Source organism: Vulpes lagopus, chromosome 10 (assembly GCF_018345385.1).
Source record: "Vulpes lagopus strain Blue_001 chromosome 10, ASM1834538v1, whole genome shotgun sequence".
Classification (NCBI taxonomy): domain Eukaryota; kingdom Metazoa; phylum Chordata; class Mammalia; order Carnivora; family Canidae; genus Vulpes; species Vulpes lagopus.
The window spans coordinates 76,747,906-76,770,980 of record NC_054833.1 but is presented as its reverse complement, the minus strand read 5'-3'; the positions used below and the strand labels follow the sequence as shown (position 1 = coordinate 76,770,980).

Below are 23,075 nucleotides of genomic sequence, written 5' to 3'. Positions count from 1 at the left end.
TGGGCACGTAATGCCCTTAAGTGGTCTCATTGTAAAAGCATTTCTTTGGGGAGGAGTCTGCTTCCATCTGCTTGGGAGTTTTTAAAAATAAGGATTCTGGGGTCTCCCTTCAGAACCATTGACCAGAAGCCAGGGATGAAGACCGGGTGATAATACAGGGGTTCTCACCAAAACCGCCTGACAGGTGACTGCTGCCCCCCTGCCCTGCCCCAAGTTTCTGCCTTAGTGGGTCTAGAGCAGAGCCCCCACCTGTGCTTTCCCGACAGGAAAACAGTTCCCAAGAGCTGTTCCCACTGCCTGTTGGGGAACCCACTTTTTTAAAAGAAAAGATTTTATTTATTCATGAGACGCAGAGAAAGGCAGAGACACAGGCAGAGGGAAAAGCAGGCTTCCTGTGGGAAAACTGATGCAGGACTCAGTCCCAGGATCCTGGGATCACAACCTGAGCCGAAACTACTGAGCCACCCAGGTGCCCAGGGAGCCCACTTTGGCCACACTGGCCCAAGGCAGCAGCCAAGAAATGAGGGGACAGGTCAAGGGATAAAAACAGGAGTGTTAGCGGTGGGAACAGTCATGCCTTTTCCATTCTTCCCTTTTGTTCTTAAACCCTTGTTATTTGGTTCTGACCAAATCTTTAAGACACAGGAAGGGCGATGCGCTGGAGTCGGATTTGGAGTCAGGCAGGTGGTATCAATTCCCAGTTTCTGTGCTTATCAGGGCTGTGCTGAGAAATGGGGATGTGAATAGCTACCCCCCAGGCATTGAATCAGTGATGGTTTAGTCTTCCTCTCTTCCCTTCCCACTCACCTTGGGGTAAGAATAGTGAAAACCCAGATGCTTTACTTTTCTTCTTTAGTTCAGGAGTTAATTCGCGCTATGGACGTTAGCTGTACTCTGAAGTCGTTTTGTGAATTATTCAGGCCTGGTGGAGCTGGTTTCTTTTCTGCCTCTTTTGCATGCTCCTCCATGGTTCCCAAGAGGAACTGCCAGGGAAGGGGGGCAGGGAGGCAGTGGAACCCTGGAGCATCTGCTGGATAGTCCCCTGGTTTGTGGCGTGCGGCACTGGCTCTAGGCCCCTTGGTGGGGAGGTGCAGTGCTAGCCTTGCATTGCAGAGGCAGGCTACAGGTTACCAAGCAGAACCTTAGGGAATTTGCAAGTGCCACTTTTAGTTGGAGAGGGTAGTTTTCCCAGAAGGAGTGAGCAGAACCAAGAGCTCTCCCCAAGCCTTGGGAGGTGAGTGTTTTCTCTCGTTTGGCTGACAGAGAAGAAATGGGCTTTATAACCAGAGTGACCATCATCCTAAATCCCATCCTGATGTTTACTGGAAGGTGGGGTTCAGACAAGTTCCAAGTCCATCCTGTATTGGGGTTTCTTTATCTACAGTATGGGCATGACTGCCCTTCCCTCACAGGATTAATGAGGTTCAGTGAGATAACGAGCTGTAAAGTAGCGTGTCGTGCCTTGCTTAGATCCCAGCTGGCACTTACTACGAAATAACCCCCTTCCCTTGTATCATGACGCCCTCCTATATAACTTCCTCTATATAGGGGGAAAGGGGAAGGTAACATATTTATGGAAAATCAGTTAAGTGATATGCAGTGTGCTGGGCTCTCCCACGTCCATCATGTCATTCACTTTTTGAGCATTCCTTTTATGTACCATTCTTTCCACCTTTTACTAGGAGAAATAGAGCAGTTATATAACCCACATTCTTAGGGCTGGTAAATATTGGAGTGGATTTGAACTGAGTGTGCCTAAATTCAACACTTGAGCTGGTTCTGTTCTATTTCACTGAGCAAGGGAACTGGGAGAGCATCCATCAAAGGTAGGAAATTCAGGTTGTTTCAGATTTGATGTTTCAGGCTAGAGAAAAGTGTTCATACTTTGCCTTGTTTTTCTAGCTCCTTAAAGACGTGAGCTGCTGGGCTGGAGAATATCGATCACCTATTTATTTTTTTATGGCTTCCACTGTGAAGTGAAGGGTAACAGAAGTGCCATTCCTAAATTCCTCAAAAAAGCCGTGATGGCATGTGGACAAGCATGCATGTTCAAAGATGTTCTTTATAGTATTATTTATAATAAGAATAACTAAATGACAGTTGGGTTTTCCCTGAGCCCTGTGCTCCTAGAAAATTGTGAAGGTTAATAAACGCCACCATTCTGTGTGCTCCAGGAAATGGCCTACAACAAAGAATTCCTCTTCCCCATTTGACTTTGATAAGACTCATAGATGCCTCCCTTGTTTACTTATGACAAGTCCAGACGCAGACCCTCCAAATTCCCATTCTCTGTCTTATGAATGATTAGCTGAACTGCTTGTCCTTGCTGATCAACTGGAACAAAATGCTTGTTAACCAAACTTTGATTAGGATTCTAACCCTCCACTGGGGCCCTGAACTTTGCCCCATCCTCACCCTGGGCTGGGATACAGCCCTCCTTAAGAGTCCTGCAGTAGCCAGCGCTCTCAAGAGAAACAGCAATTGTGTGTGTGTGCACATGCGTGCATTCCTGCCCATATTGTGTGCACGTGTACATTACAGTGAATTGGCTCATAAGATTGTGGAGGCTGGCAAGTCTCAAGATCTCTGGAGTGAGTTGGCCAGCTAGAGACCTAGGAAGAGCTGATGTTGCAGTTCAAATCGAAAGGCAGGAAAAAGCCGATGTACCCATTTGAATATGGTTCAGGCACAGGGTTCCTGGGTGGCATAGTTGGTTAAGCACCCAACTCTTGGTTGTGGCTCAGGTTGTGATCTCAGGGTTGTAAGTGCAAGCTGGGCATCAGGCTCCCTGTGGAGTCTGCTGAGGATTCTCTCTCCCTCTATGTCTGCCCACCCCACTACTGTGCATGCTTTCTCTCTCTCTCTCTCTCTTCCCAATAAATACATCTTAAAAGAAAGAAGTAGATGGCTGTCAGTCGGAAAGGATTTTTTCTTACTGAGGAGACCCAAACTAGTAGAACTTTTTTTGTTCTATTCAATTCTTCAACTAATTAGATGAGGCGTATCCACATTACAGAGAACGATCTGCTTTACTCAGTCTGTTGATTTAGATGTTAATCTCATCTAAAGCACCCTTCCAGAAACACCCAGAATAATATTTGACAAAATATCTGGGACAACAAAATTGCAGCTTGCAGATCCAAACTTCCAGACAAGGTGATACATACGATCAACTATCACAGGTCCCTCCCTCAAAATATACTGACCTCAAGGTAAAATACTCTCAGATCTACTTTCTAGTCACACTGTCTTTTATGCCATTTCCCTACATTCTTTCTCACCTTGTTTATTCCATTATGTGAAAGAAAGACCCATTTTTGTCTAATTCTTGAGATACTTGCAGATCTTGTGGTCACAACATTCTCCGTGTTACAATAATTCCCCTCACCAGCTGCAAAAACCCCTTTGCCTCCTTATAGAAGTCCTTACTAAGCCTTTCCTTACTAAGTCTGGATGTGTTTTTAATCAGAAACAAACTAGCACTAAAGGATTCTTCAAATAATATGGTAATTCAGATCACAGAATATGATATATTTTCAAGAAGAATCCACTGTAGTCATTGGAGAGTAAAGATGGCTCTGACATTCTATTGAGTTCAAAAGGCAGAATATAAAATTGCATCTTATATTATCCCTCATATTAAAGTTAAATATGTGTGTATCTTAATATTTTGGAATGGTGTTGTCTCATAGTGACAAGTTATCTCTGGGAGGAGGAAAATTAAGGGGAGGGTCTTTTCTCCTGTCTCTTTGTAAAATTGCTTGAATTGTCTGTAATGAAGTGGTATTGTCTTTGTAAACTGAAAGACAACCACAGGGAGTAACAGTTTCATGATCTCAATTTTTGTTTTAAAAAAATAAATACTGATAATCTGGGCTAGGGCCTGGTGGACTGGCCTCACAGATGCCCCTCTCTGTGGATGTCCACTCTGATCACCTTCTAGAGGCTCTACGATTGCAGAGTCTTTCCCTCGAGATACCTCTATGCACACTTTCTCAGCTTCACACACCAAAGCCTGTTGGAGCTTGGGTCTCCCTCCCCTACCCTCAAGTGCTCCCTCTGGAAGCGGCCCCTTTGGCCACCATGAGAGGATTTGATGGCTGGGGACACTTCTGGGCTTTGCGCCAACCTTCCTTTTCCATTTTGCCTAAGGTCCTTCATTCTTGCAGGTCTTGTGTCCAAAGAACAAGAGACTTAAAAACTGGAGAAATCAGATTCTATTTCATGGACAAAGCTTGGAACTTCCATCTTCTTACCACCCGAGTGTTTTCCCCAGGATCTCCATGAGCCTCCTGCAGTGCACGACAGACACACACTCAATGACATAGTTGGAGATTTAAATGAGATTTCAAGCGAGAGCATCATGTTTGAAATCTTCCCCTGCTGAATTCCCATGGCAGTGTGGGTGAGGGCTTCAAGGATTTCACACTACCATTTTGGCTAAATGCCAACCTGGCAAATTCCACTCCTTCCTGTGGATGCTGCAGTGCTACTGTCCTCCTTCACCCAGGATGAGGTCACTGTCTTTGTGTTTAAGTAGTGGACACTTGCTGCTTCTTCAGTTTCTGTGTTACAGGAAAGCCTAAGAGAAGGGGCTTTAGTATTACAGCTCCAAACCCCAGTTCCTCTCCAAACCCCAGTTCCTCTCCTCTTTTGAGTCTCCAGGTTGGCAGTCTCTACTATAGATTAAGTTCTAGATTCATACTTCTGTTCCTCAGCTCTCCGTATCTGGATGTCCCTCAGGTGTCAGCACTAGGGCACATCATTCTTGGGCGTTTCCTTCTCTGCTTGAACTTGATCAGATTTGTGTGTGTGTGTGTGTGTGTGTGTGTATCAATTTGAATTAGTATTTTATTTTTGTTTTTTTTTATAATAGATTTATTTTTATTGGTGTTCAATTTACCAACATACAGAATAACACCCAGTGCTCATCCCGTCAAGTGCCCCCCTCAGTGCCCGTCACCCATTCACCCCCACCCCCCACCCTCCTCCCCTTCCACCACCCCTAGTTCATTTCCCAGAGTTAAGAATCTTTATGTTCTGTCTCCCTTTCTGATATTTCCCACACATTTCTTCTCTCTTCCCTTATATTCCCTTTCACTATTATTTATATTCCCCAAATGAATGAGAACATATAATGTTTGTCCTTCTCCAATTGACTTACTTCACTCAGCATAATACCCTCCAGTTCCATCCACGTTGAAGCAAATGGTGTGTATTTGTCGTTTCTAATGGCTGAGTAATATTCCATTGTATACATAAACCACATCTTCTTTGAACTTGATCAAATTTATATGCTAGGGTTCTGTGAAAGATTCCTTTTGGGGGGAAAAATTTCTGGTCCTGGGAAGAATGTTTAAAAACCATAGCTGCATTTCTTTTCTTCATATATTTGAGATGTTTCTGGGCTTTGGTGATAAAATATTCTAACTCTCAGGATAAACAGCTGAAGCAACAACAAACTTAGCCCTTTGTCCTTTTTTTAAAATTAAAAAAAAATTTTTTGTTAGCCTTTTGTCTTTCTATGCTATATTTATCTGTAGCACGACTCCTGAACCACAAGGGCTGTTAAACTAGAAGTGAGGTCTACGTGGCAGCCTCTCCTCACCCGGAACAATGCTCTCTTCTTTGTGTGTTCATATCTACGTATTTATTTCCCCTTGAAGGATCTCACACACAAAGGCTCTGGTCTTTTGAGTATTGTCTCCGTACTGTTGAGCTTTACCTACAAAAGCGGACTGAAGGGATGCGTTGTCGTCTGCTTTCCATATTCTGTCCAGTAAATGGTTGGTTGTCAGGACAACGGCTTAGAAGGTGGAGGGTCATTGATAACTACATGAATTCTTTAAACAAATACTATGAGAGCAAATCCCAGTATGTCCTTGAAAGCAGTACGAAAAGAGGAAAGGTTTCAGACAGATCCTTCCTCTTTACAAATTTGATACTCCCTTTAAAAATAAGCCACAGTTGAAGTTACTCATACTTTTCTTAAAAATCCTGACTAGAGCCATTGCCTTTGTTGGACGGTATGTGTGCATGCAGCGTATGAGGCATGACTTTTTCTAGCACGCCATTTGGAGCACCTGCCTGTGTCTTGACAGAGCTCCCAGAGGACAGCATAGTGGCTCTATGCTGTCTCTCAATGATATGCACATCAAATGAGTGCCAGACATGTCTAAGGATTTGTTTATTTTCTTAAAGATTTTGTTTATTTGAGAGAGAGAGAATGAGCCAGCCCTTGCACACAAACAGAGGGGAGAGGCAAAGGGAGAAGCAGACTCCTTGCTGAGCAGGGAGCCTGATGCTGGGCTCCATCCCAGGATCCTGGGGTCACGACCTGAGCCAAAGGCAGAAACTTCACTGACTGAGCCACCCAGTTGCCCTGGGTTTAATGTTTTCTAACTGCAAAAGAAACAACTCAGGGAGTTTCAGGAACTTTTTCCAAGGCCCTTAAAAGCTGGGAGTCGGGGTGTGCACAGAATTAGAACCCAATTCATCCTGACTCCTAAGACCATACTCTTTTCATTACAGCACACTGCCTTGCTGTAAAACACACAAAGGGGAACTGACTTGTTAAAAGACAGAACATTTCTAAGATGAAATATATGCTTTTCAAAGCAAGAGTGGAAAACCTTTTTCAAAGGTAGAGTCATGGGAAAAAAAGGAAAAATAATATGTAATTTAGTATTCATTGAGAATAAGCAATTAATTCTGCCCTCCAGGGGTGAATTTATGTCTAGCTTATTTGCACATGAAAGTACAAGATTGGCTTCATTTATATGAAAGTAAGACATCTGGTTGGGAAGTGAAAAATTTGGTCAATTACCTGAATCATGTTTGGTCTACATGATAAAAAAGCCCCAGATGTCTTCAAATCACCAGATGTTTGGCGTTGTGTGGTGAACACCGGACCCACTGACTTTTTCCACGTGAGCACTCGCTGTTTGGAATCTTGTAGATTGACCCCTTGTTAGGAGATTGTTAGCATTCTGTAAACTAGCAGTTTGCAAATAGTAGTCTAGACTAAAGACCAACACTGGCCCCAGACAAAGGGGTATGTGATAGAATGAGAAAATTAGGTTATAAAAGGAAATTGTGTTTAATTATTTTTAATGTCATTTATTTTGAGATTACCTTCCTACCTATTTAATGATAAAACATTCTGTTAAAGGATCCTAATGTTTGCTTTTTTTAAAAGATTTATTTATTTGAGAGAGAGAGAGAGAGAGAGAGAGAGAGCACACACAAACCATGAGAAGGGGCAGAAGGAGAGAGAGAAAGAGAATCTCCAGCAGACTTCCCACTCCACTGAGTGTGGGGCCTGACTTGGGGCTCTATCTCACCATCCTGAGATCATGACCTGAGCCAAAATCAAGAACTGGACACGTAGCCGACTAAACCACCCAGGGACCCCTCTGATACTTGTTTTTAATGAATTTTTGGAACTAAAGAAAAAATGGAGGTACCTGTGTACGTTCTAGTTTTCTTTATGTGAATTCTTCAGTAGATTCTTAAAAAACAAACCAACCCAAACTGTGAATATTACTGCTTTAAACCTGGTAATATCTTCAGGATAATGACAGCTAAAATATTTTTATATATTTCCAAATTTATATTTTCCAAAAAGTGGGGTAACTATCTATGGCTGAACTGTTTGCCTGGGTCTTGAAAGCACTGGTCATCTTACAGTCAAGACTTTTGCTGACAAAATAATAATTTTTTCCTTTTGAAATAAGCATTCAGTCCTTAAAATAACTCCAAAGAGAACACCTTCTGCACTTTTAAAACATTTCACTCTGGAGACATGCCATGGAGACATGACTACAGGGAGACACTTTTTGTGCTGGAAAACTGAATTCCATCACTGTGAATATTTTAACAGCTTTCACAGTTTCTGTGGTTTGCTCTCATGACCCCAAAAGCATATATCTCCACATGCTGTAACATCAGGGATCTCTCCTCAAGCTTTATAAACTCAGCCAGAATGAACTGAGTGAACACTATATGCCAGGCAACATCTTATAGACCAGGAATATGGAGTTGTCCTAACCATCATAATATTTCCTATTAATTGAGCATTTGCCACGTACCGACAGCATCCTTAAGTGCTTTATGGCTATTACCTTACTTGAGTCTCACATAATATAATAGCATTATAGTAGTTTTATAGGTGAGGAAACGGTAGCAAGGAAATAAAATCACTTGCCCACCATCACAAGGTTGCCCACCTCCTAACTGGAGCTGCTCAACTGCATGCCTTCTACAAATACACCTGTGCAAAGAGCTATACCCTCAAGGTGGTTATAATCTAACACTGAAGAATGAGGCACAAGGAAAAAAGTCATTATGTAGAACAGAATGATGTAATTCCAAGAAACATGCTGTGGGATTGTAGAGGAAAAAAAATGATTAATTATCTACCCAGGAAAATGCTTTTGGAGGTGGCCTTAGGCTAGGTGAGAGCAAAATAGGGCATTGGCAATTATCTAGAGAATTAGGTCACTGTGGGTGTCAAAGTGGATGATTTCAAGCTGAAAAGGCTGCACTGTATGCTCTGAATAGTTGAGAATTGGGAGCCTACACCACTGGAATCCACTGGATTTTTGCCAGCCCTTTTGTTTGCCCTATGAGTTAGAGTCCTGGCTTGGGTGATCTTCTTGCCCCAGTGGAAGATGGGTACAGGCTAGTATTTGCCACAGCAGGGAGTGTGGAGAAGTGGGGCTCTGGGCTTCAGTCTAGACTCTGCCATCACAGCAGGGTAGCCCCAAGGAAGCCACCTCCCTCTCTGGGTTTGGTTTTCTGGACTGCAAAAGGAATACACTGAGGTCGATGGTCACGATGGGCCATTCAAAGTTCAGGGTCTCTGTTTTTGGAATGTGCCTAAGGGAATAAAGGAAGGAGCTAAAAGATTTGAGCATGCTGGGATTTCATGGCTCTTGGGGGTTTGTCCCAGGACATGACCCACCAGGGGAGCCTCTGCAAACAAAACTGCCTTCCTTTTCTATTCATGACTCAACAAACACTTGAGATTATTCTTCCTGGCTCCAGTATCAGCCTCTTCTAATCTACATGATATAGTAGAGAGACCCTAGACTTTGGATCCTAGACTGGGAATCCTGGATTGAAAGCCTGACTGTGCCCCTCATCAGATAGGTGACTAGACAAATTAAATAACCTTTCTGTGCTTTTATTTCTACAGCTGTAATGCAGTGAATCTAATACCAGCCTCATAGGTCTGTTGCTAGCATTAAAGATGAGAGCAACTGAAAAATGCCAAAAACAGTAATCAGTCCGTAGGGTCGATAAACAGGCACTGTTATTATTATGATATTTATCTTCCTAAAATATAAGTTGTGTGCACCATTCCTTGGCTCGCTGACCTATAATAGTTACCAGGTGCCCGTCAGAACAAGTCTAAACCCCTTGGTCTGGTGTCCATTCTATCTTTCTCAGACCCACTTAGCAATAAGACCTGTGGCTTTTCACCTCTACATTCACCACCATCCACTTCTTGAATCAGACTTGACCAGGCAAGAAGAATTTGAGATCCTTTATTCCACTATGGGATTGTCACAGTGTCTCGGCACCATAGCACCCGGGTGCTTAGTGAGAGACATGGGCTTGCTGGTCCCCCTTTTCTAGGCACACACGGGTCTTGAATGATACCTTGCACTGTCCCTGAGTTTGAGAAATGAGGATGTGTTACTGGTGGGATTATGTTAGGAAGCACGTTCCTCTTCTCTTTACTCTCCTAGCTGATACTCAGCATCGTGTGTGTGTGTGTGTGTGTGTGTGTGTGTGTGTGTGTGTGTGTAATATTTTTGTCTGAGTTGATTGATCTGTGTCTATGGTCTTCTGTTTTTAAAAGAAAGCTATAAGTTCAGTTGAATGAATATTACTGAGAACTGTTCTAAGGCACTTCTGTGTCCTGGGGGAAAGGGACCTGAATGCAGAAATAAATAAAATCATCTTTGAGCAATTCTCTGTTTAGCAGGAGAGAGAGGGAAAAAAAAACATGGGGAGAAAATAAAATGTAGGATAAGCGTCATTCAAAATCTGATTTAAAATATGTGATGTTTATTAAACACCAACTATAGGTCAGAATATAAGACCAGGGATATAAAGATTTATAAGTGACAGTCCAAACCACAGAAGAGCTTACAAGACAAAATATTTACAAGATATAATTCAGAAGAGATATTGGATGAGAATCATATGTCTACTGGAAGTAAGCCCTATGAGGACAGGGAACTTCTCTGTCTTGTTCCTTAATGCATCTTCCACATTACAGCAGTGCCTGGCACGTAGTAGGTACTCAGTAAACACTTCTGTAATAAGTAATGAATGCTGAGGATATCCTCAAGTTTTTCATTTGGTCAATAATTTATTTTTTTTAAGATTTTATTTATTTATTTGACAGAGAGTGGGGGGCACAAGTAGGCAGAGTGGCAGGCAGAGGGAGGTGGAGAAGCAGACTCCCCTTTCAGCAGAGAGCCCGACACAGGGCTGGATCCCAGGACCCTGAGATCATGACTTGAGCCGAAGGCAGACACTTAACCTACTGAGCCACCCAGGTGCCCATTAGTCAATAATTTAAAGAAGAGTTTAATACCTAGTTGAAATGAGGTCATTTTTAGGAGGCAAATGAAGGGCAATGAACAAATTAATGTTTTAGAAGTTGTCTTTCAACAGATGGCAGAGCATGTCAGGTTTGGGTGTTTTGTTCATTTCTCTGAGTGAATATTTCTGGGTGTGTGTGACTCCTATTCAGGAGCCAATAATACCTGAGTGTTCTTCAGTCAGTCTTGTATCATTTGTGGTTCCAGAAAGCTCCCTGATTTAACCTGGCTACACAGCCATCTCTACAGAGGTGCTGGGTATGGGTCAAGTCCCTAATATTGTCAGTTTTTTTTAAAGAATCAGTAGTGAGGGCAGCCCGAGTGGCTCAGCGGTTTAGCACCGCCTTCGGCCCAGGGTGTGGTCCTGGAGACCTGGGATTGAGTCCCACATCGGGCTCCCTGCATGGAGCCTGCTTCTGCCTGTGTCTGTGCCTCTCTCTCTCTCTCTCTCTCTGTGTGTGTGTGTGTGTGTGTGTGTGTCTCATGAATAAATAAATTAAATCTTTTTTAAAAAAAAAAAGTATCAGTAGTGAATCTACTGGCTGCCATCTGTACAGGATGGTATTTTTTTTTTCTTTTTTTTGGTGAGAGTTAGTTCATGCTTCACCAAATTTTGGAGTTGAACCAAAGTCAGACCAGATCACAACCACCTATAAAATTCCCCCACCAGCCCAGAGGATGCCTGCATGAAACAACAAACTTACACACACCACCATGTGCTCTTAAGATAACTCCAGCCTATTGCTGGAGAGCACAAGAGTCTAATCTCCTCTCTGTTCCCCCATTCCTAAACCAGATTGAAAGTGGATTCAGTCCCAGAGCACCCAGAAAGCCTCTACTGCTGGCAGGGCCAGGTGAGAGCCCTGTCCCAGCCAGTCTGGTTGGCCTCTTGACCTTGGCAAAACTGAGCAGGGACCAGGGTTACATGCTGCCCGTGCCCAGACCACTCTCTGACATTTCCAAGAAGTCGGAGCCCACTTTTCCCCTGAGTTTCATCTCCTGTTTGTAGGAATACAAACGAACTCTGAAACCTTCCAGTTAATACAATACCCCTCCTCCATCTCCTCTTCCTGGAGAGGATAACAGTTCTGTTGACCATTATAATGCATTTTCTGTCTCCCAGCAATCCACACAGTCATTAATTTCTGCTGCTGACGTCAGGAAAGAGGATTATGTGTGTGTCTGAAACTGTTCCCAAAGTGCTCATTAGTCATAGATAATTGAAAAACTGGTAGGGAAAGATTTGGTGTAATAGTAGCCCCCGCCTGTGAAGAGGGACTGCAACCACCAGATAATTGTAGGCTCTAGCTCTTGACCACTCACACTGAATCTTCCCGTCTGAATAGGAATCCAGTGGACATGAGCCCACAAACCCTTAGAGTGATTAGTTTTTTATACTGCAACATGAGAGTGTGTTGATAGGGCCAGAAGCCAGCCAAATTGAGAAAATAAGTGAACTGTCCTTGGGCCTCTCCTGCCTTCAGGCTGAGGAGCAGGGTTTGGAAAAAGTGCAGTGTTCTCTTTAATTTAACTGTGCTTTCATTTTAACTTAACCTAGTTTTTTTGTTTGTTTTTTTTTTTTTTTTTTTTTTTTGCTAGTTCATTTTGATCACAAAAGAAATAAAGGCTTATGGTATAGAGGAAGCAGGGATCATACAGACAAGTGGCCTGCCCTGGGTCCCCATCCCTGCCCTGGATCCCCCATCCTTGCTGTAACAATATGCTGTGTGCTTTTCTATGACTTTTCTGAAAGTATACATGCTTGCATTTTTCTGTACTCTAACAAAATTCACCAATGGGATCATACTCTAAACACTATCTGAATGCTGTCTTGACCTTTAAACTAAATTTATCTTGAACTTCCTTCCAAGTTCATACCTTAATTCTTCCTCATTCATTTTAATGGCTGTGTAGCATTTTTACTGAGTACATGTGCCCTAATTTATTTACCCCAATTTATGGGGGAAAATACCTTTAAAAATTTTACACAAGAAATGTGTGTTCAAGGTAGAAGAGTTTTAGAGAGTATAGGTTGGTCAAAAGAAAAAAATAATATTTTTTTTTCATCCAGAAACAAACAATTTTCATTTCTTTTTCCCCCAGGAATATATTTTTACAAATAGTCCATCTACCCTCTTTGTTGTTGTTCTTAAAATGAAGTCATACTCTACATAATGTTTTGCAGCCTGCATTTTTTTCAGTTGGCTTGATAGTTTTGCAGATAAAAACTGTTTCCTATTCTAGCCTTTCTCCACTGAAAGCTTTATCTTCTTAAAAAACAAACTAAGTGCTCAAAGCTGTTAGCTGGCAGGGCCTCACTGCCTTAGTTGGGGCTCCTTGCCCTGCTGGAGGCCCACACTTCTCTTCTCCTCTTCGATGCCCCTTTTCCAGCATACGGATGCCTCATACTCCATGTCCTTTTGGGACTCCCTGCAGTGAACCACTTTTTGCTCTAATGGCATCCGGCTCCCCTGAGCATTCTAGCTCTGAAACCAGCTATCTGCCACCTGTCTTACCAGACTAGGCTCAAATGTCACCTTCATCTTGATTTCCTGCACTCCCCTGGGCCAACTCACTGTCCCTCCTCTGTGCTCCAGAAGGACCATGTACATTCCACCTGCAGAGCACTTGATGAGAGGCTGGGAGCCTTGATTTGCCCAGATCACTGTGAGCCTCTTTCATGTACACCCTAACCCCTCAACGTTGCCACAGGTGGGCAGAAATATACAGGCGCCACCATTGTTCTTGAAATGTTTGTTAAGATGCGTGGATAAATGCTTGAACAAAGGCTAGGAGAGACAGCCAGTGCTGAGGCTGTGAGGTCTTGATTAAGTCTGGGAAAATGAATGCTGTGATTAACTTAATTTTATGGTCAAGGAAGAGCCAAAAGGAGGATTATTTCCAGAAAAGTTGTCAAGGCGCACTAAAGCTTGCTTCTGACAGCTCCTCTGGTCCCTCAGATGCACGCCAGGCTGATAAGCTTAAAGGACGATCTGATGGGGGTGATTTCTCAGAGATTCCCGCCTCTTCTGTCATCTTCTCTCATGCCAAGCTGTTTGTTTTTTTTTTTTGTCTCTAAATAAACAAAGCTTCTTCCTGCTTTTGACCCAGATAGACTATTCCTGAAGGCTGTGGTTCCAGTTCAAAGGAGGTTGTGAATCTTTGTGCATGTTTGTTTTCATTCCTGGACCACTGGCCTGAGGAGAAAGACTGGCTGACTGCCTTCAGTTGGTTTCTTTAGCAGCAGATGCTGAGCCAGACTTGGGGATCTAAGATGTTTCTTAGGGGTTTCCATCCATAATAGGAAGGGGAAGAGGGGAGGATTGGGCGGAGGGAGACTTAGAGCTGTAATCCAGTCACATCGCCCTGGGCCAGCCCAGCAGAGTGCTCTGGAGTGGAGTAAGTGGTGCCCATCAGAGACCTTCTGCTCCCAGTTCGCAAAGTCATCAGGCCTGGCTGCCCTGGGAAAGGGATCACCTCGGCACAGTGGCCTAGAAGGAGCTGGCAGCTGTCTGCAGACCTTACTCCCCTTACTGGGCTACGAGTCTGTCCTTAATGGGGATCCAGGCGGGGGCATCTCCCTATCTACCATACTCCCCATACTCCAGGTGCCTGCCATGACCTGTCACTTCCTGCTTCACAGAATCTCTCCTATTGCCTGTTTCTGCCTCTCTCTTGTCCATACCTTGATGAGGGGCCTCATCTTTTCTGTTACCGAAATAGTTTCACAACTGTTCTCCCTAACTCCTCTCTGTCTTCTGCCGCAGTGCTGCCCAAGAAATCTATAAAAGTGCACAAATCCAACCACCTCACTCCCTGGCTTTAGTGCTTCTCCAGAGGCTCGCGGTTACTTTCATGTTTGAGTTCAGACACTTGTGTCTGGGTTCCAGTGCATGCTCCGTCCCCTCTTCCATCTCCATCCTTATGTGCCCACCCACCCCCAGCTCATGCTCCTCTTCACTCAGCCTCTTTGGCAGTCTCCCATGTTTCTTGGCCTTGACTCGAGATGCTGCCTCTGCTGAGAAGTCTACCTGTGGTCCTCCAGAAGCCTTTCTAAACTACTGCCCAGAAGACTTACCAGAGTACCCCATCTTTCCAATCACCCCTTTTGTCCAGAATCTTTTATTTTAATGAAAGTTATACCCTTTATGTTTGTGAAGATTGGGGATGAAAGTAAAACATTTTTTACCTCCCTATGAAAATTAACCCTTTAAAAAAAAATCTATAGGTGGAGAGCATGATTTCCAAATGGTGCTCCTTTTTAGACACACATAACGTTTGTTCTAAAAGTGCTTCTTTTGGGGTGCCTGGGTGATTCAGTTTGTTGAGCATCCAGACTCTTGATTTTGGCTGGGGTCCTGATCTCACGGTCTTGAGATCAAGCCCTGCCTTGGGCTCTGTGCTTGCTGGGGAGTCTGCTTGACATTCTCTCTCACTCTCGCTGCCCCTCCCCCCACCTGCATGTACTCTTGTTTTCTAAGTAAGTAAGTAAATAAAATCTTTAAAAAAAAACAAAAGCACTTGTTTTCTTCAGTCACTTAATTAAAAAAAATAGATGAACTAATGTGTAATTTAATGAATAAGAGCATAGGTTTGGTCCGTCAGAGTGGAATCCATGGCCTGTGCTCCAACACTTAGGCTATATGATTGTGGGGAGGTTACTTTCCCTTTATAAACTGACTTGCCCCATCCATTTGTGCAGTGGGGACAGTAATACTATCCTTCACATGGGGTTATGTGACAATGAACTGAGAAAATGCATTGTATATCCTTAGCACAATCCCTTGCACAGAAGTACTCAGTAAAGGCAAATGCTGCTACTTACGTGCTGGATACTAGATGTAATGACGTAGTTGAGACTGTATGTCTCTGGAGACTGTCCTCAGCAAAGGGCACTGCTCTCCTTCAGGTTTCTGCTGGCTTGGGTGTTCAAAGCAGCTGAGAAGTTCTCCTTGCTTTGTACCCCATCGTTGGAGCATCTTGGCTTTATCTTCTAGACCAGGGCTATCCTGTAGAAATATCATACGAGCCACATACCTAATTTAAAATGTTTCAGTAGCCACATTGAAGTAAAAAGCAATAGGTGGAATTAATTTCAATGTATCTTTTATATAACTTAAAATATGCAAAACATCGTTTCAACATATATTTGATATAAAACTTATAACAAAATATTTTACATTCCTTCTTTTCTGTACTTTTCCATACAAAGTCTTTGATATCTGATGTGTATTTGCCACTTAGTACATTTAGTGTCTGAAAATTCACACTAAATCTTCACTGTAAATATTAAGATTTCTTCAGTTAGCATTGAAAAGGTCAATTTGCACACCAGAGTGGTTTCAGACATACTTAAAAGCTTTTTAGTAACTGAATTGAGTACCAGTTGTTTTTTTTTTTTGAGTACCAGTTTTTAAATGGAAATGAATTAAAATGAAATTAAGTGAAAAACTGAGGTCCTTGTGTTGTTTCAGCCACATTTCAAGTGTTCCGTCTGCACACACTGTGTGGCTACCATATTGGACAGTGACACTCTAGGACGCACTGCAGTGGGGCTCCAGGCTTCTTCTGCTCACTTTCCTCAGCTAGACTTTCTTCAAATTCAATTACAGGAGAAGCTCAGTATCTAAAATGGATAAAAATGGTGTTGTGGAGGTTTTTTGTTTCTAATTAGAGGAGGCTGGTGAGCCACTCACTTTCTGCTTCCCTCAACACCCAGTCCCACCCCACCCCCAGAAGTCCTGAGGTACCTCAGTCTACCCCTGGAGCTCTGTGGAACAGTTACCAAAGGGTGGGCATCTTAGTGCCCAGCAAACTGCTGACCCCACGTCGTTCAGAATCTTAAAATCTTGGAGCTCAGAGGGGTCTTAGCATATATGGGTGTCCACCCACACCCCCTCCTTGCAGTGCAGAAATACTTATTATACATTTCTTGGCAGGGGAAAGGCGAGGACTTAGCCTCTGCTAAGCACCTGAGAACAGATGGATTTCTTCATTCTGTTCTGACTTGCATGGCTGTCTGTGTCCTGATCTCATCTCCCTAACTAGGTTGGGGGCAAGGACTGCCTTTTACAGCACCACAGTGCCCACACAAAGCAAGACAATCAATAAATTCTTCACTGAAGGCCTGAATGCAGGAATTCAAGGTCACTTGAAATATCAGGGTCACTGCATTGCACAACTCCAAAGAACGCCATTCAGATTGTATTCTGTGGTTGTGCAAGTAGCAGGCTTGTAAAGTTTGTTTGTTTTTTTTTTTAAGATTTTATTCATTTATTAGAGAATGAGTGGAAACACAAGCAGTGGGGAGGGGTAGAGGGAAAGAGAAGCAGGCTCCTCTCTGAGCAGGGAGCCTGACTTGAGACTGGATCCCAGGACCCTAAGATCATGACCTGAGCCAAAGGCACTTGCTTAGCCGACTGAGCCACCAGACACCCTGCACCCTTGTGAAGCTTGCAAGGTTTAGACGGGGCTTGCTTTTCCACCTGAGAAAAACTTTCAAGAGATTTTTTTATTGGGATAAAATAATTCCCTGCCTTTTCCCCCTCACAGGAAGGATACACGATGTAAATGTCCTCAACCTCCTTAAGAATATCTGTGTATGGACAAGTATGTGTGTGTGTAAGGTATGCTGATAGAGCTGCTGCTGTGTTAAGAAGTCCATTTGGAACCATTTAACCATATTAGCTTTGTCTTTAAGAGTCCACTGTGTTTATATCTTTTGAAATTTCCCACGAATGGAATCTTTCTCCAATTTGAAAGGTGCCTTCTTTTGATTTTGTAAAGTACCACAGATCATGACCCATAGGAACCAAGGACATACACCTGAGTCACCAAATGAGCAAAAGGACTGTTCGTGGGTGCATGGTTTTTATCATGATGGGGTTGAGAAAAGGCAGAAGAGAGGGGAGGGAGCTGAGAGATACTCATAAGAAAACCCGATGTTTGCTTTTGTGTTTTTCAAACTGACGGGTGTTTGTTTTTTCTCCTGTCTACCCAGGAAACCAAGTGCTGCCTCCTGGAGCTTCTCTTGGAAATGGGCTCACACCAGAGGCAGCCAAAGACCTTGGCCTTCCTGCTGGAATTGCCGTGGCAGCTCCACTTATTGATGCACACGCGGGAGGCCTAGGTAAACTCTCACTCTGCATCCATGAACGACACCAGGTTCAAACGGAATATACCTCAGAGCCGAACACAGTTCTTTTCTGTTTTTAAAGCAGGGATCAAGGGCTGGTGATTCAAGATGTGGGAATGAAAAGCCTTTTTACAGTTAGGCATTTCGAGAGAATTATAGAACTTTTTATCAAAGTAGAATTTATAGTTTTATTAATTTCTCCATACAGAATAATAAGAAAAAATGATCTCAATCAATATCTGGATGGTTCTTTGGTTTACTGGAAATTTGAAAAAGATACGTTAACTTCCAACTAGCACATATGGTGGTAGTGTACTTATCTATACGTTTTTATCTAAAGGTACTCCAAAATCCTTACAAGTCTAATTGATTTATTTTCATAATTTTGGCTTATATCTTACATCCAATTAGAGTGTAGTCTTGATTTCAACTCCGAAATAACTCTCACATATGACATTCAAATGTATTCATTATTTCAAAGACCTGTTGAACACTTAACTGTGTTCTAGACATGGTGCTTCGGGTCAGTGAATTTAAAGATTTTATTTATTTGCTCATGAGAGGCACAGAGAGAGAAGCAGAGACACAGGCAGAGGGAGAAGCAGGCTCCATGCAGGGAGCCTGATGCGGGACTCAATCCCGGACCCCAGGATCACGCTCTGAGCCAAAGGCAGATGCTCAACTGCTGAGCCATCCAGGTACCCCAAGGGGACAGTGAATTTAAAACCAAACCAAACCAAACCAAGGTGTCTCTTACACAAGTTTTAATAGGAAGGTGGACAGTAAGACAGAGGTTACAGTCAAATGTAATGACTCTCTCCTCTATATCCTTAATGCTGTTTTTCTTTCCTTTTTCTTTCTTTCTTTCCTTCTTCCTTCCTTTCTTTTCTCTTTTCTCTTTTCTTTCTTTTTTTTTTTTTTTTTTGGTTCTCATTCTCAATATCTCTTACTTCCATTATAGCCATGTTTTTCCCTAGCCTTTCTTTCTAACAGTGATGTTATTGTTGTTTTAATGATGGTTAAGACTTCATGCAATCTGTAGGTCACGTGTAAAGTGTAGTAGGTCATGACCACTGGGTTTTCAGAATAGATTCAACTAGAGTAGAAAACATCAGAGCACATGTCACATAATAAGGGTAAATAAACACTGTTTTTATGGAACTTATGTTTATATTTTATGTGTAGTGTATGTACACACTGACCCATGATGAAAATGAATTTTTTACTGTGGATCATAGTCAAAGAAATTTTGAACTCTATTCTATTCCATGCTTCATATCAGAGCCTAGAGGTATCTTTGAAATACTTACATTGACTTGTGCTCCCAGGAGCCAGTCTGTGTAAACACATGTGTATTTCTCTTCCCAGATTGACCAATCAGTCCTCTACTTCTCCCACTGGCTAACTTCTACTCTAATTTGAAAATCATAGCAGACATTTTGTTCTCTGCATAGCCTTCTGTGGAGCACTCAGATTTATTGTAAAAATCTCTAAGTTGTGCTTCTTTCACCACTTTTACCTACCCCTCAAGGAGAAATGATCACATTGGGTTGTAATTACTGATTTATCTGCTTGTCTTTTCTAATGGACTATGAGCTCCTTGAGGGCATTATATTATTACTCTTGTATCACAAGCCCTGGACCAGGTTCCTGTAGGTGCTTGATAAATTTATTAAATGAATACAGTCCCATTAAGGCAAGAATAAGATGAAATGGCCTTAACCTGTAGAGTGGAAGTTTGTGTTTCCTGATGCAGCAGTATCCTGTAAAAATAAAAGTATCTAGTTCTTCTACATAGTCCATGGACTTCCAGACACTCATCAGTCTACAAATGTGTCTTTCTTGTTCATCTTTGTGTGCTCAGGATCTAACACAATGCCTGAGAAACTGTAAACAGCCAGTAATACATGCGGGTTGGTTGAATGGTAGATAATACTGAGTATAGGCAAGGGTGTTTCCCTCACTTTTCAATGAGAGCAATGTGTGCTTTTGATTAGAATGACATGATTTTGGTTTCAGAGAGCAGGCACAGAAAGAACTTGTGGTCTAGATAGACAGCGAGTTTTCCTGTCCCCTAGTAATCCTGGCATCCTCTACCATGTTTGAAGCCAGGGAATCCTTTTCCATCATGCTTCTTCTTCAGTGATCATGCTCTTTCCCACCCACCCCCACCTGGGTGTGGAGCACTAGGCTTGGACCTCTACGTGCTGAAACAAAGGCTGCACCTACAGAGGCTCTGGGACTCCTGTTAGTTTCCCAGACCTCCTGGAGGGATGGCCCAAAGCACCTATTTTCACTTCTTTGCTGCACACGGTGTGGTACCTGCTAACTTGTAGACACTCAGAAAGTGTGGTTTGAATTGCCCTGGGAGGAATCCAGGCCATTACAGGACCCCACCCCCCGGCCGAATTACCACCTCTTTTCCTAAATCAGAGATGTTCAGTGACAGGAATTTTACCCCTCAAAGCTTTGGCTGAGGCTTTTTGTTCTTTTTTTTTTAAGGTTTTATTTATTTATTCATGAGAGACACAGAGACAGAGAAGAGAGGCAGAGACACAGGCAGAGGGAGAAGCAGGCTCCATGCAGGGAGCCTGACGTGGGACTCGATCCGGGGTCTCCAGGATCACACCCCGGGCTGAAGATGGCACTAAACCGCTCTGCCACCTGGGCTGCCCTTTTTGTTCTTTTTAATGCTCTTCAGTTAGTGAGTTTCCCTTGTATTTTCCAAAAGTAAGTCCTTGACGTGGCAAGGTAGAATGAGGGCCTCAGATTCTTAAAGGGTGGAGCGTAGGGGCTGGTGGTGGCTGGGAAGGGCTTCTCTTGGCAACTGTGAGACAATCATGATCCTGTTTTTTTTTTTTTTTTTTTTCATGATCATGATTTTGACCAAGTTTTATCCTTCATGTACTTTCCAATTCTTCCTCCTCTCCCCTTACAACTAATTCAGGACTAGGGTGTCTCAGGAAGAGAGGAGTCCTGGAACAGATGTTTCCTCTCACTGCTCTCCTTGCCTGTGCCCTCTGAGAGCCTTGGGAAGATCATCCACCATCCAGCTGCATAATCCCTAAGGATAGATTCATTCTCTCTCTCTCTCTCTCTCTCTCTCTCTCTCTCTCTCTCTCTCAAATAAATAGATGAAATCTTTTTTTAAAAAATTGGGCTCCTGGGTGACTCAATCAGTTCAGCATCTACCTTCAGCTCAGGTCATGACGCCAGGGTCCTGCTTCTCCCTCTCCCTCTGCCCCTCTGCTTGCTCATACTCTCTCTCTCTCTCTCTCTCAAATCAATAAATAAAATCTTTAAAAGAAAGCTGATGTCCCCAGGTTGCTGGCCTCCTGAATAAAGCTCAGATTCCTTTCCAATCAAAAAAAAAAAAAAAAGAAAGAAAGAAAGCTGATGCTGTGAGTAGGTAAAGCAGCTGGTGCAGCAGCTGGCACATAGTAGGCACATTATTACGAGGCATCTCTGGTTTTCTCACTCTGGAATCACAATGCCTGACGTAAAGTAAGAGCTTCTACGTTGGGAGTTCTCTGAGTTAACTACTGTAAGAAGTGTTCTAGGAAAACTGTCTTCTTTTTGGATAGGCAGTTGGAGAACTTCAGGCTTCTGGGCTCTATCTGCCTTGCCCCAGATGTGCCCTGATTCTCCTTGCCTGGCACTTGGTCACAGAATGCAGGATTCACTGCTCTAGATTCTGTACAGTTTGAAGTGAGAAAGCAGTCTCAAGAAAGGGGTAGATGAACTCCATGCTAAGAAATTACTGGATGTTGGGCTATGAGTCCAGCTTTGGAGATCAGAATCGGAAGCCATGCGAGCCTCCTGCAAGCAGGCCCTGACAGTTACAGCCTCTTCAAGTGCTGACCCGGCATGACCTACACCGAACCCTACATTCTGGCTGGGAGGAGGGGTCGGCGCTCTGCTTTGGAGAAATCTCCCTGGGCTCTCATTCTCAAGGGAGCCTGGGACAGAAGGATAAAGATCAAAGAGGCAAGTAAAATTCAACCCATGCTTTTTCCCATTCTGGAAAAAGAAGAAGAAGGACTTTGTGGGAATAAAAATCAAAGATTAAAGAACATTTTGTTCGTAAGGTGCTGGTTAGTAAGTTCTCCAGCGGCCAGCCAGAAGATAGGAGCCGCTTTGTTTGCTCTTTGTGGGGGTGGTTCTGGCCAGGGCTCCTGCTGCTGATATTTTTCTAGCTTATAAAAATAGTGTTAACTTTGTTCCAGGTCTGTTCTTGGCTTCAGCACCCCTGCTGTCCTGAAAGGCAATAACAACCCGATTTCTGTCTCAGTCTCCCTTCTCTCGGTTGTTCTAAACTGATGAGATAAACTCCTGATTATCCCCCAAATCTTGACTCTGGTGCCACCTCTTCTGGGAGTCTTCCCTGACTCCCTCAAGCTGACGTAAGCCCTCCTTCCTCTGTTCCTGTGTATCTTGGACTTGCTTCCCTTTGCCTGTGCATGTCACCCAGTCTTGCGTGTGCATCCTGGTCTCGTTTACTAATCGTAAGCTCTTTGAGCAAAAGTACTGTGTCATGTCACCCTTACATCCCGGTAGCCTGCACAGTGCTTTGCAGAGGGAGGACCCTAAACACATGCATGTATAGTGAATGAGTGAATGAAGCGAATGAGTGCATCTCCTCCATGAGGGATAGGTGCTACAACTGAGGGGGGGTGGGGTAGAGAATAGCCTCGCACTACAGAGGCAGTTTATCCCTACCCAGTAGGTAGGTGTACCTGGCTCAGTTCTCCAAGAAGCAAAAGAGTTGGGTTTGGGGGCCTCTCTGATCCGCTCCTGGATGTCTGGAAATTGGTGTCCCATCATGTTAGCAGGTGTTGGCTAAGCGCATACTTTGAGTCTAGGTCTAGCATTGCTCTTGGCTTCCAGATACTGGATTCTTTGCCAGGTGTTGAATTGGCAAAACTCTGAGTTGCAGAGTCAAACCAGAATGAGGATAATTGAATTCCTTCCCTCCCTCCCTTTCTTCCATTCTTGTTTTTTTTGTTTGTTTGTTTGTTTTTTGTTTTTTTTTGTTTTTTTTTGTTTTTTTTCTCAATAGCAGAAGCATTGGTTTAACCAGTTTTATAAAAAGAGCTTCTGGTCTCTGCCCTCCTACAGCAACACATAGTTTATTCCAGTGGGCAGTAAAACTTGTCAGCTGCTTATCTTTCCATTTTCAATGGTCTAGAAGCAGTGCTGATTCTCAGTGCAACTTTATACATACTATTATCTTGTTCCCACTTATCAAATGAAACAATGAGACTCACAAAGATACCTGACTTGCCCAGAGCCACACAGTTAGTAAGTGATAAATCATTTGA

At 43.2% G+C, this 23,075-nt stretch overlaps 1 protein-coding gene across 10 annotated transcripts in view; it reads left to right on the top strand.

Moving 5' to 3' along the window:
• The window catches only part of FGGY (FGGY carbohydrate kinase domain containing), a 412,479-nt gene that overhangs the window by 190,448 nt on the left and 198,956 nt on the right, over positions 1–23,075 (top strand). For all 10 annotated transcript variants that reach the window (XM_041771241.1, XM_041771246.1, XM_041771243.1 and 7 more), the window contains one exon: positions 17,620–17,748. In XM_041771241.1, the coding sequence (XP_041627175.1) occupies positions 17,620–17,748 (129 nt within the window). The remainder of the gene's footprint in view (positions 1–17,619; positions 17,749–23,075) is intronic.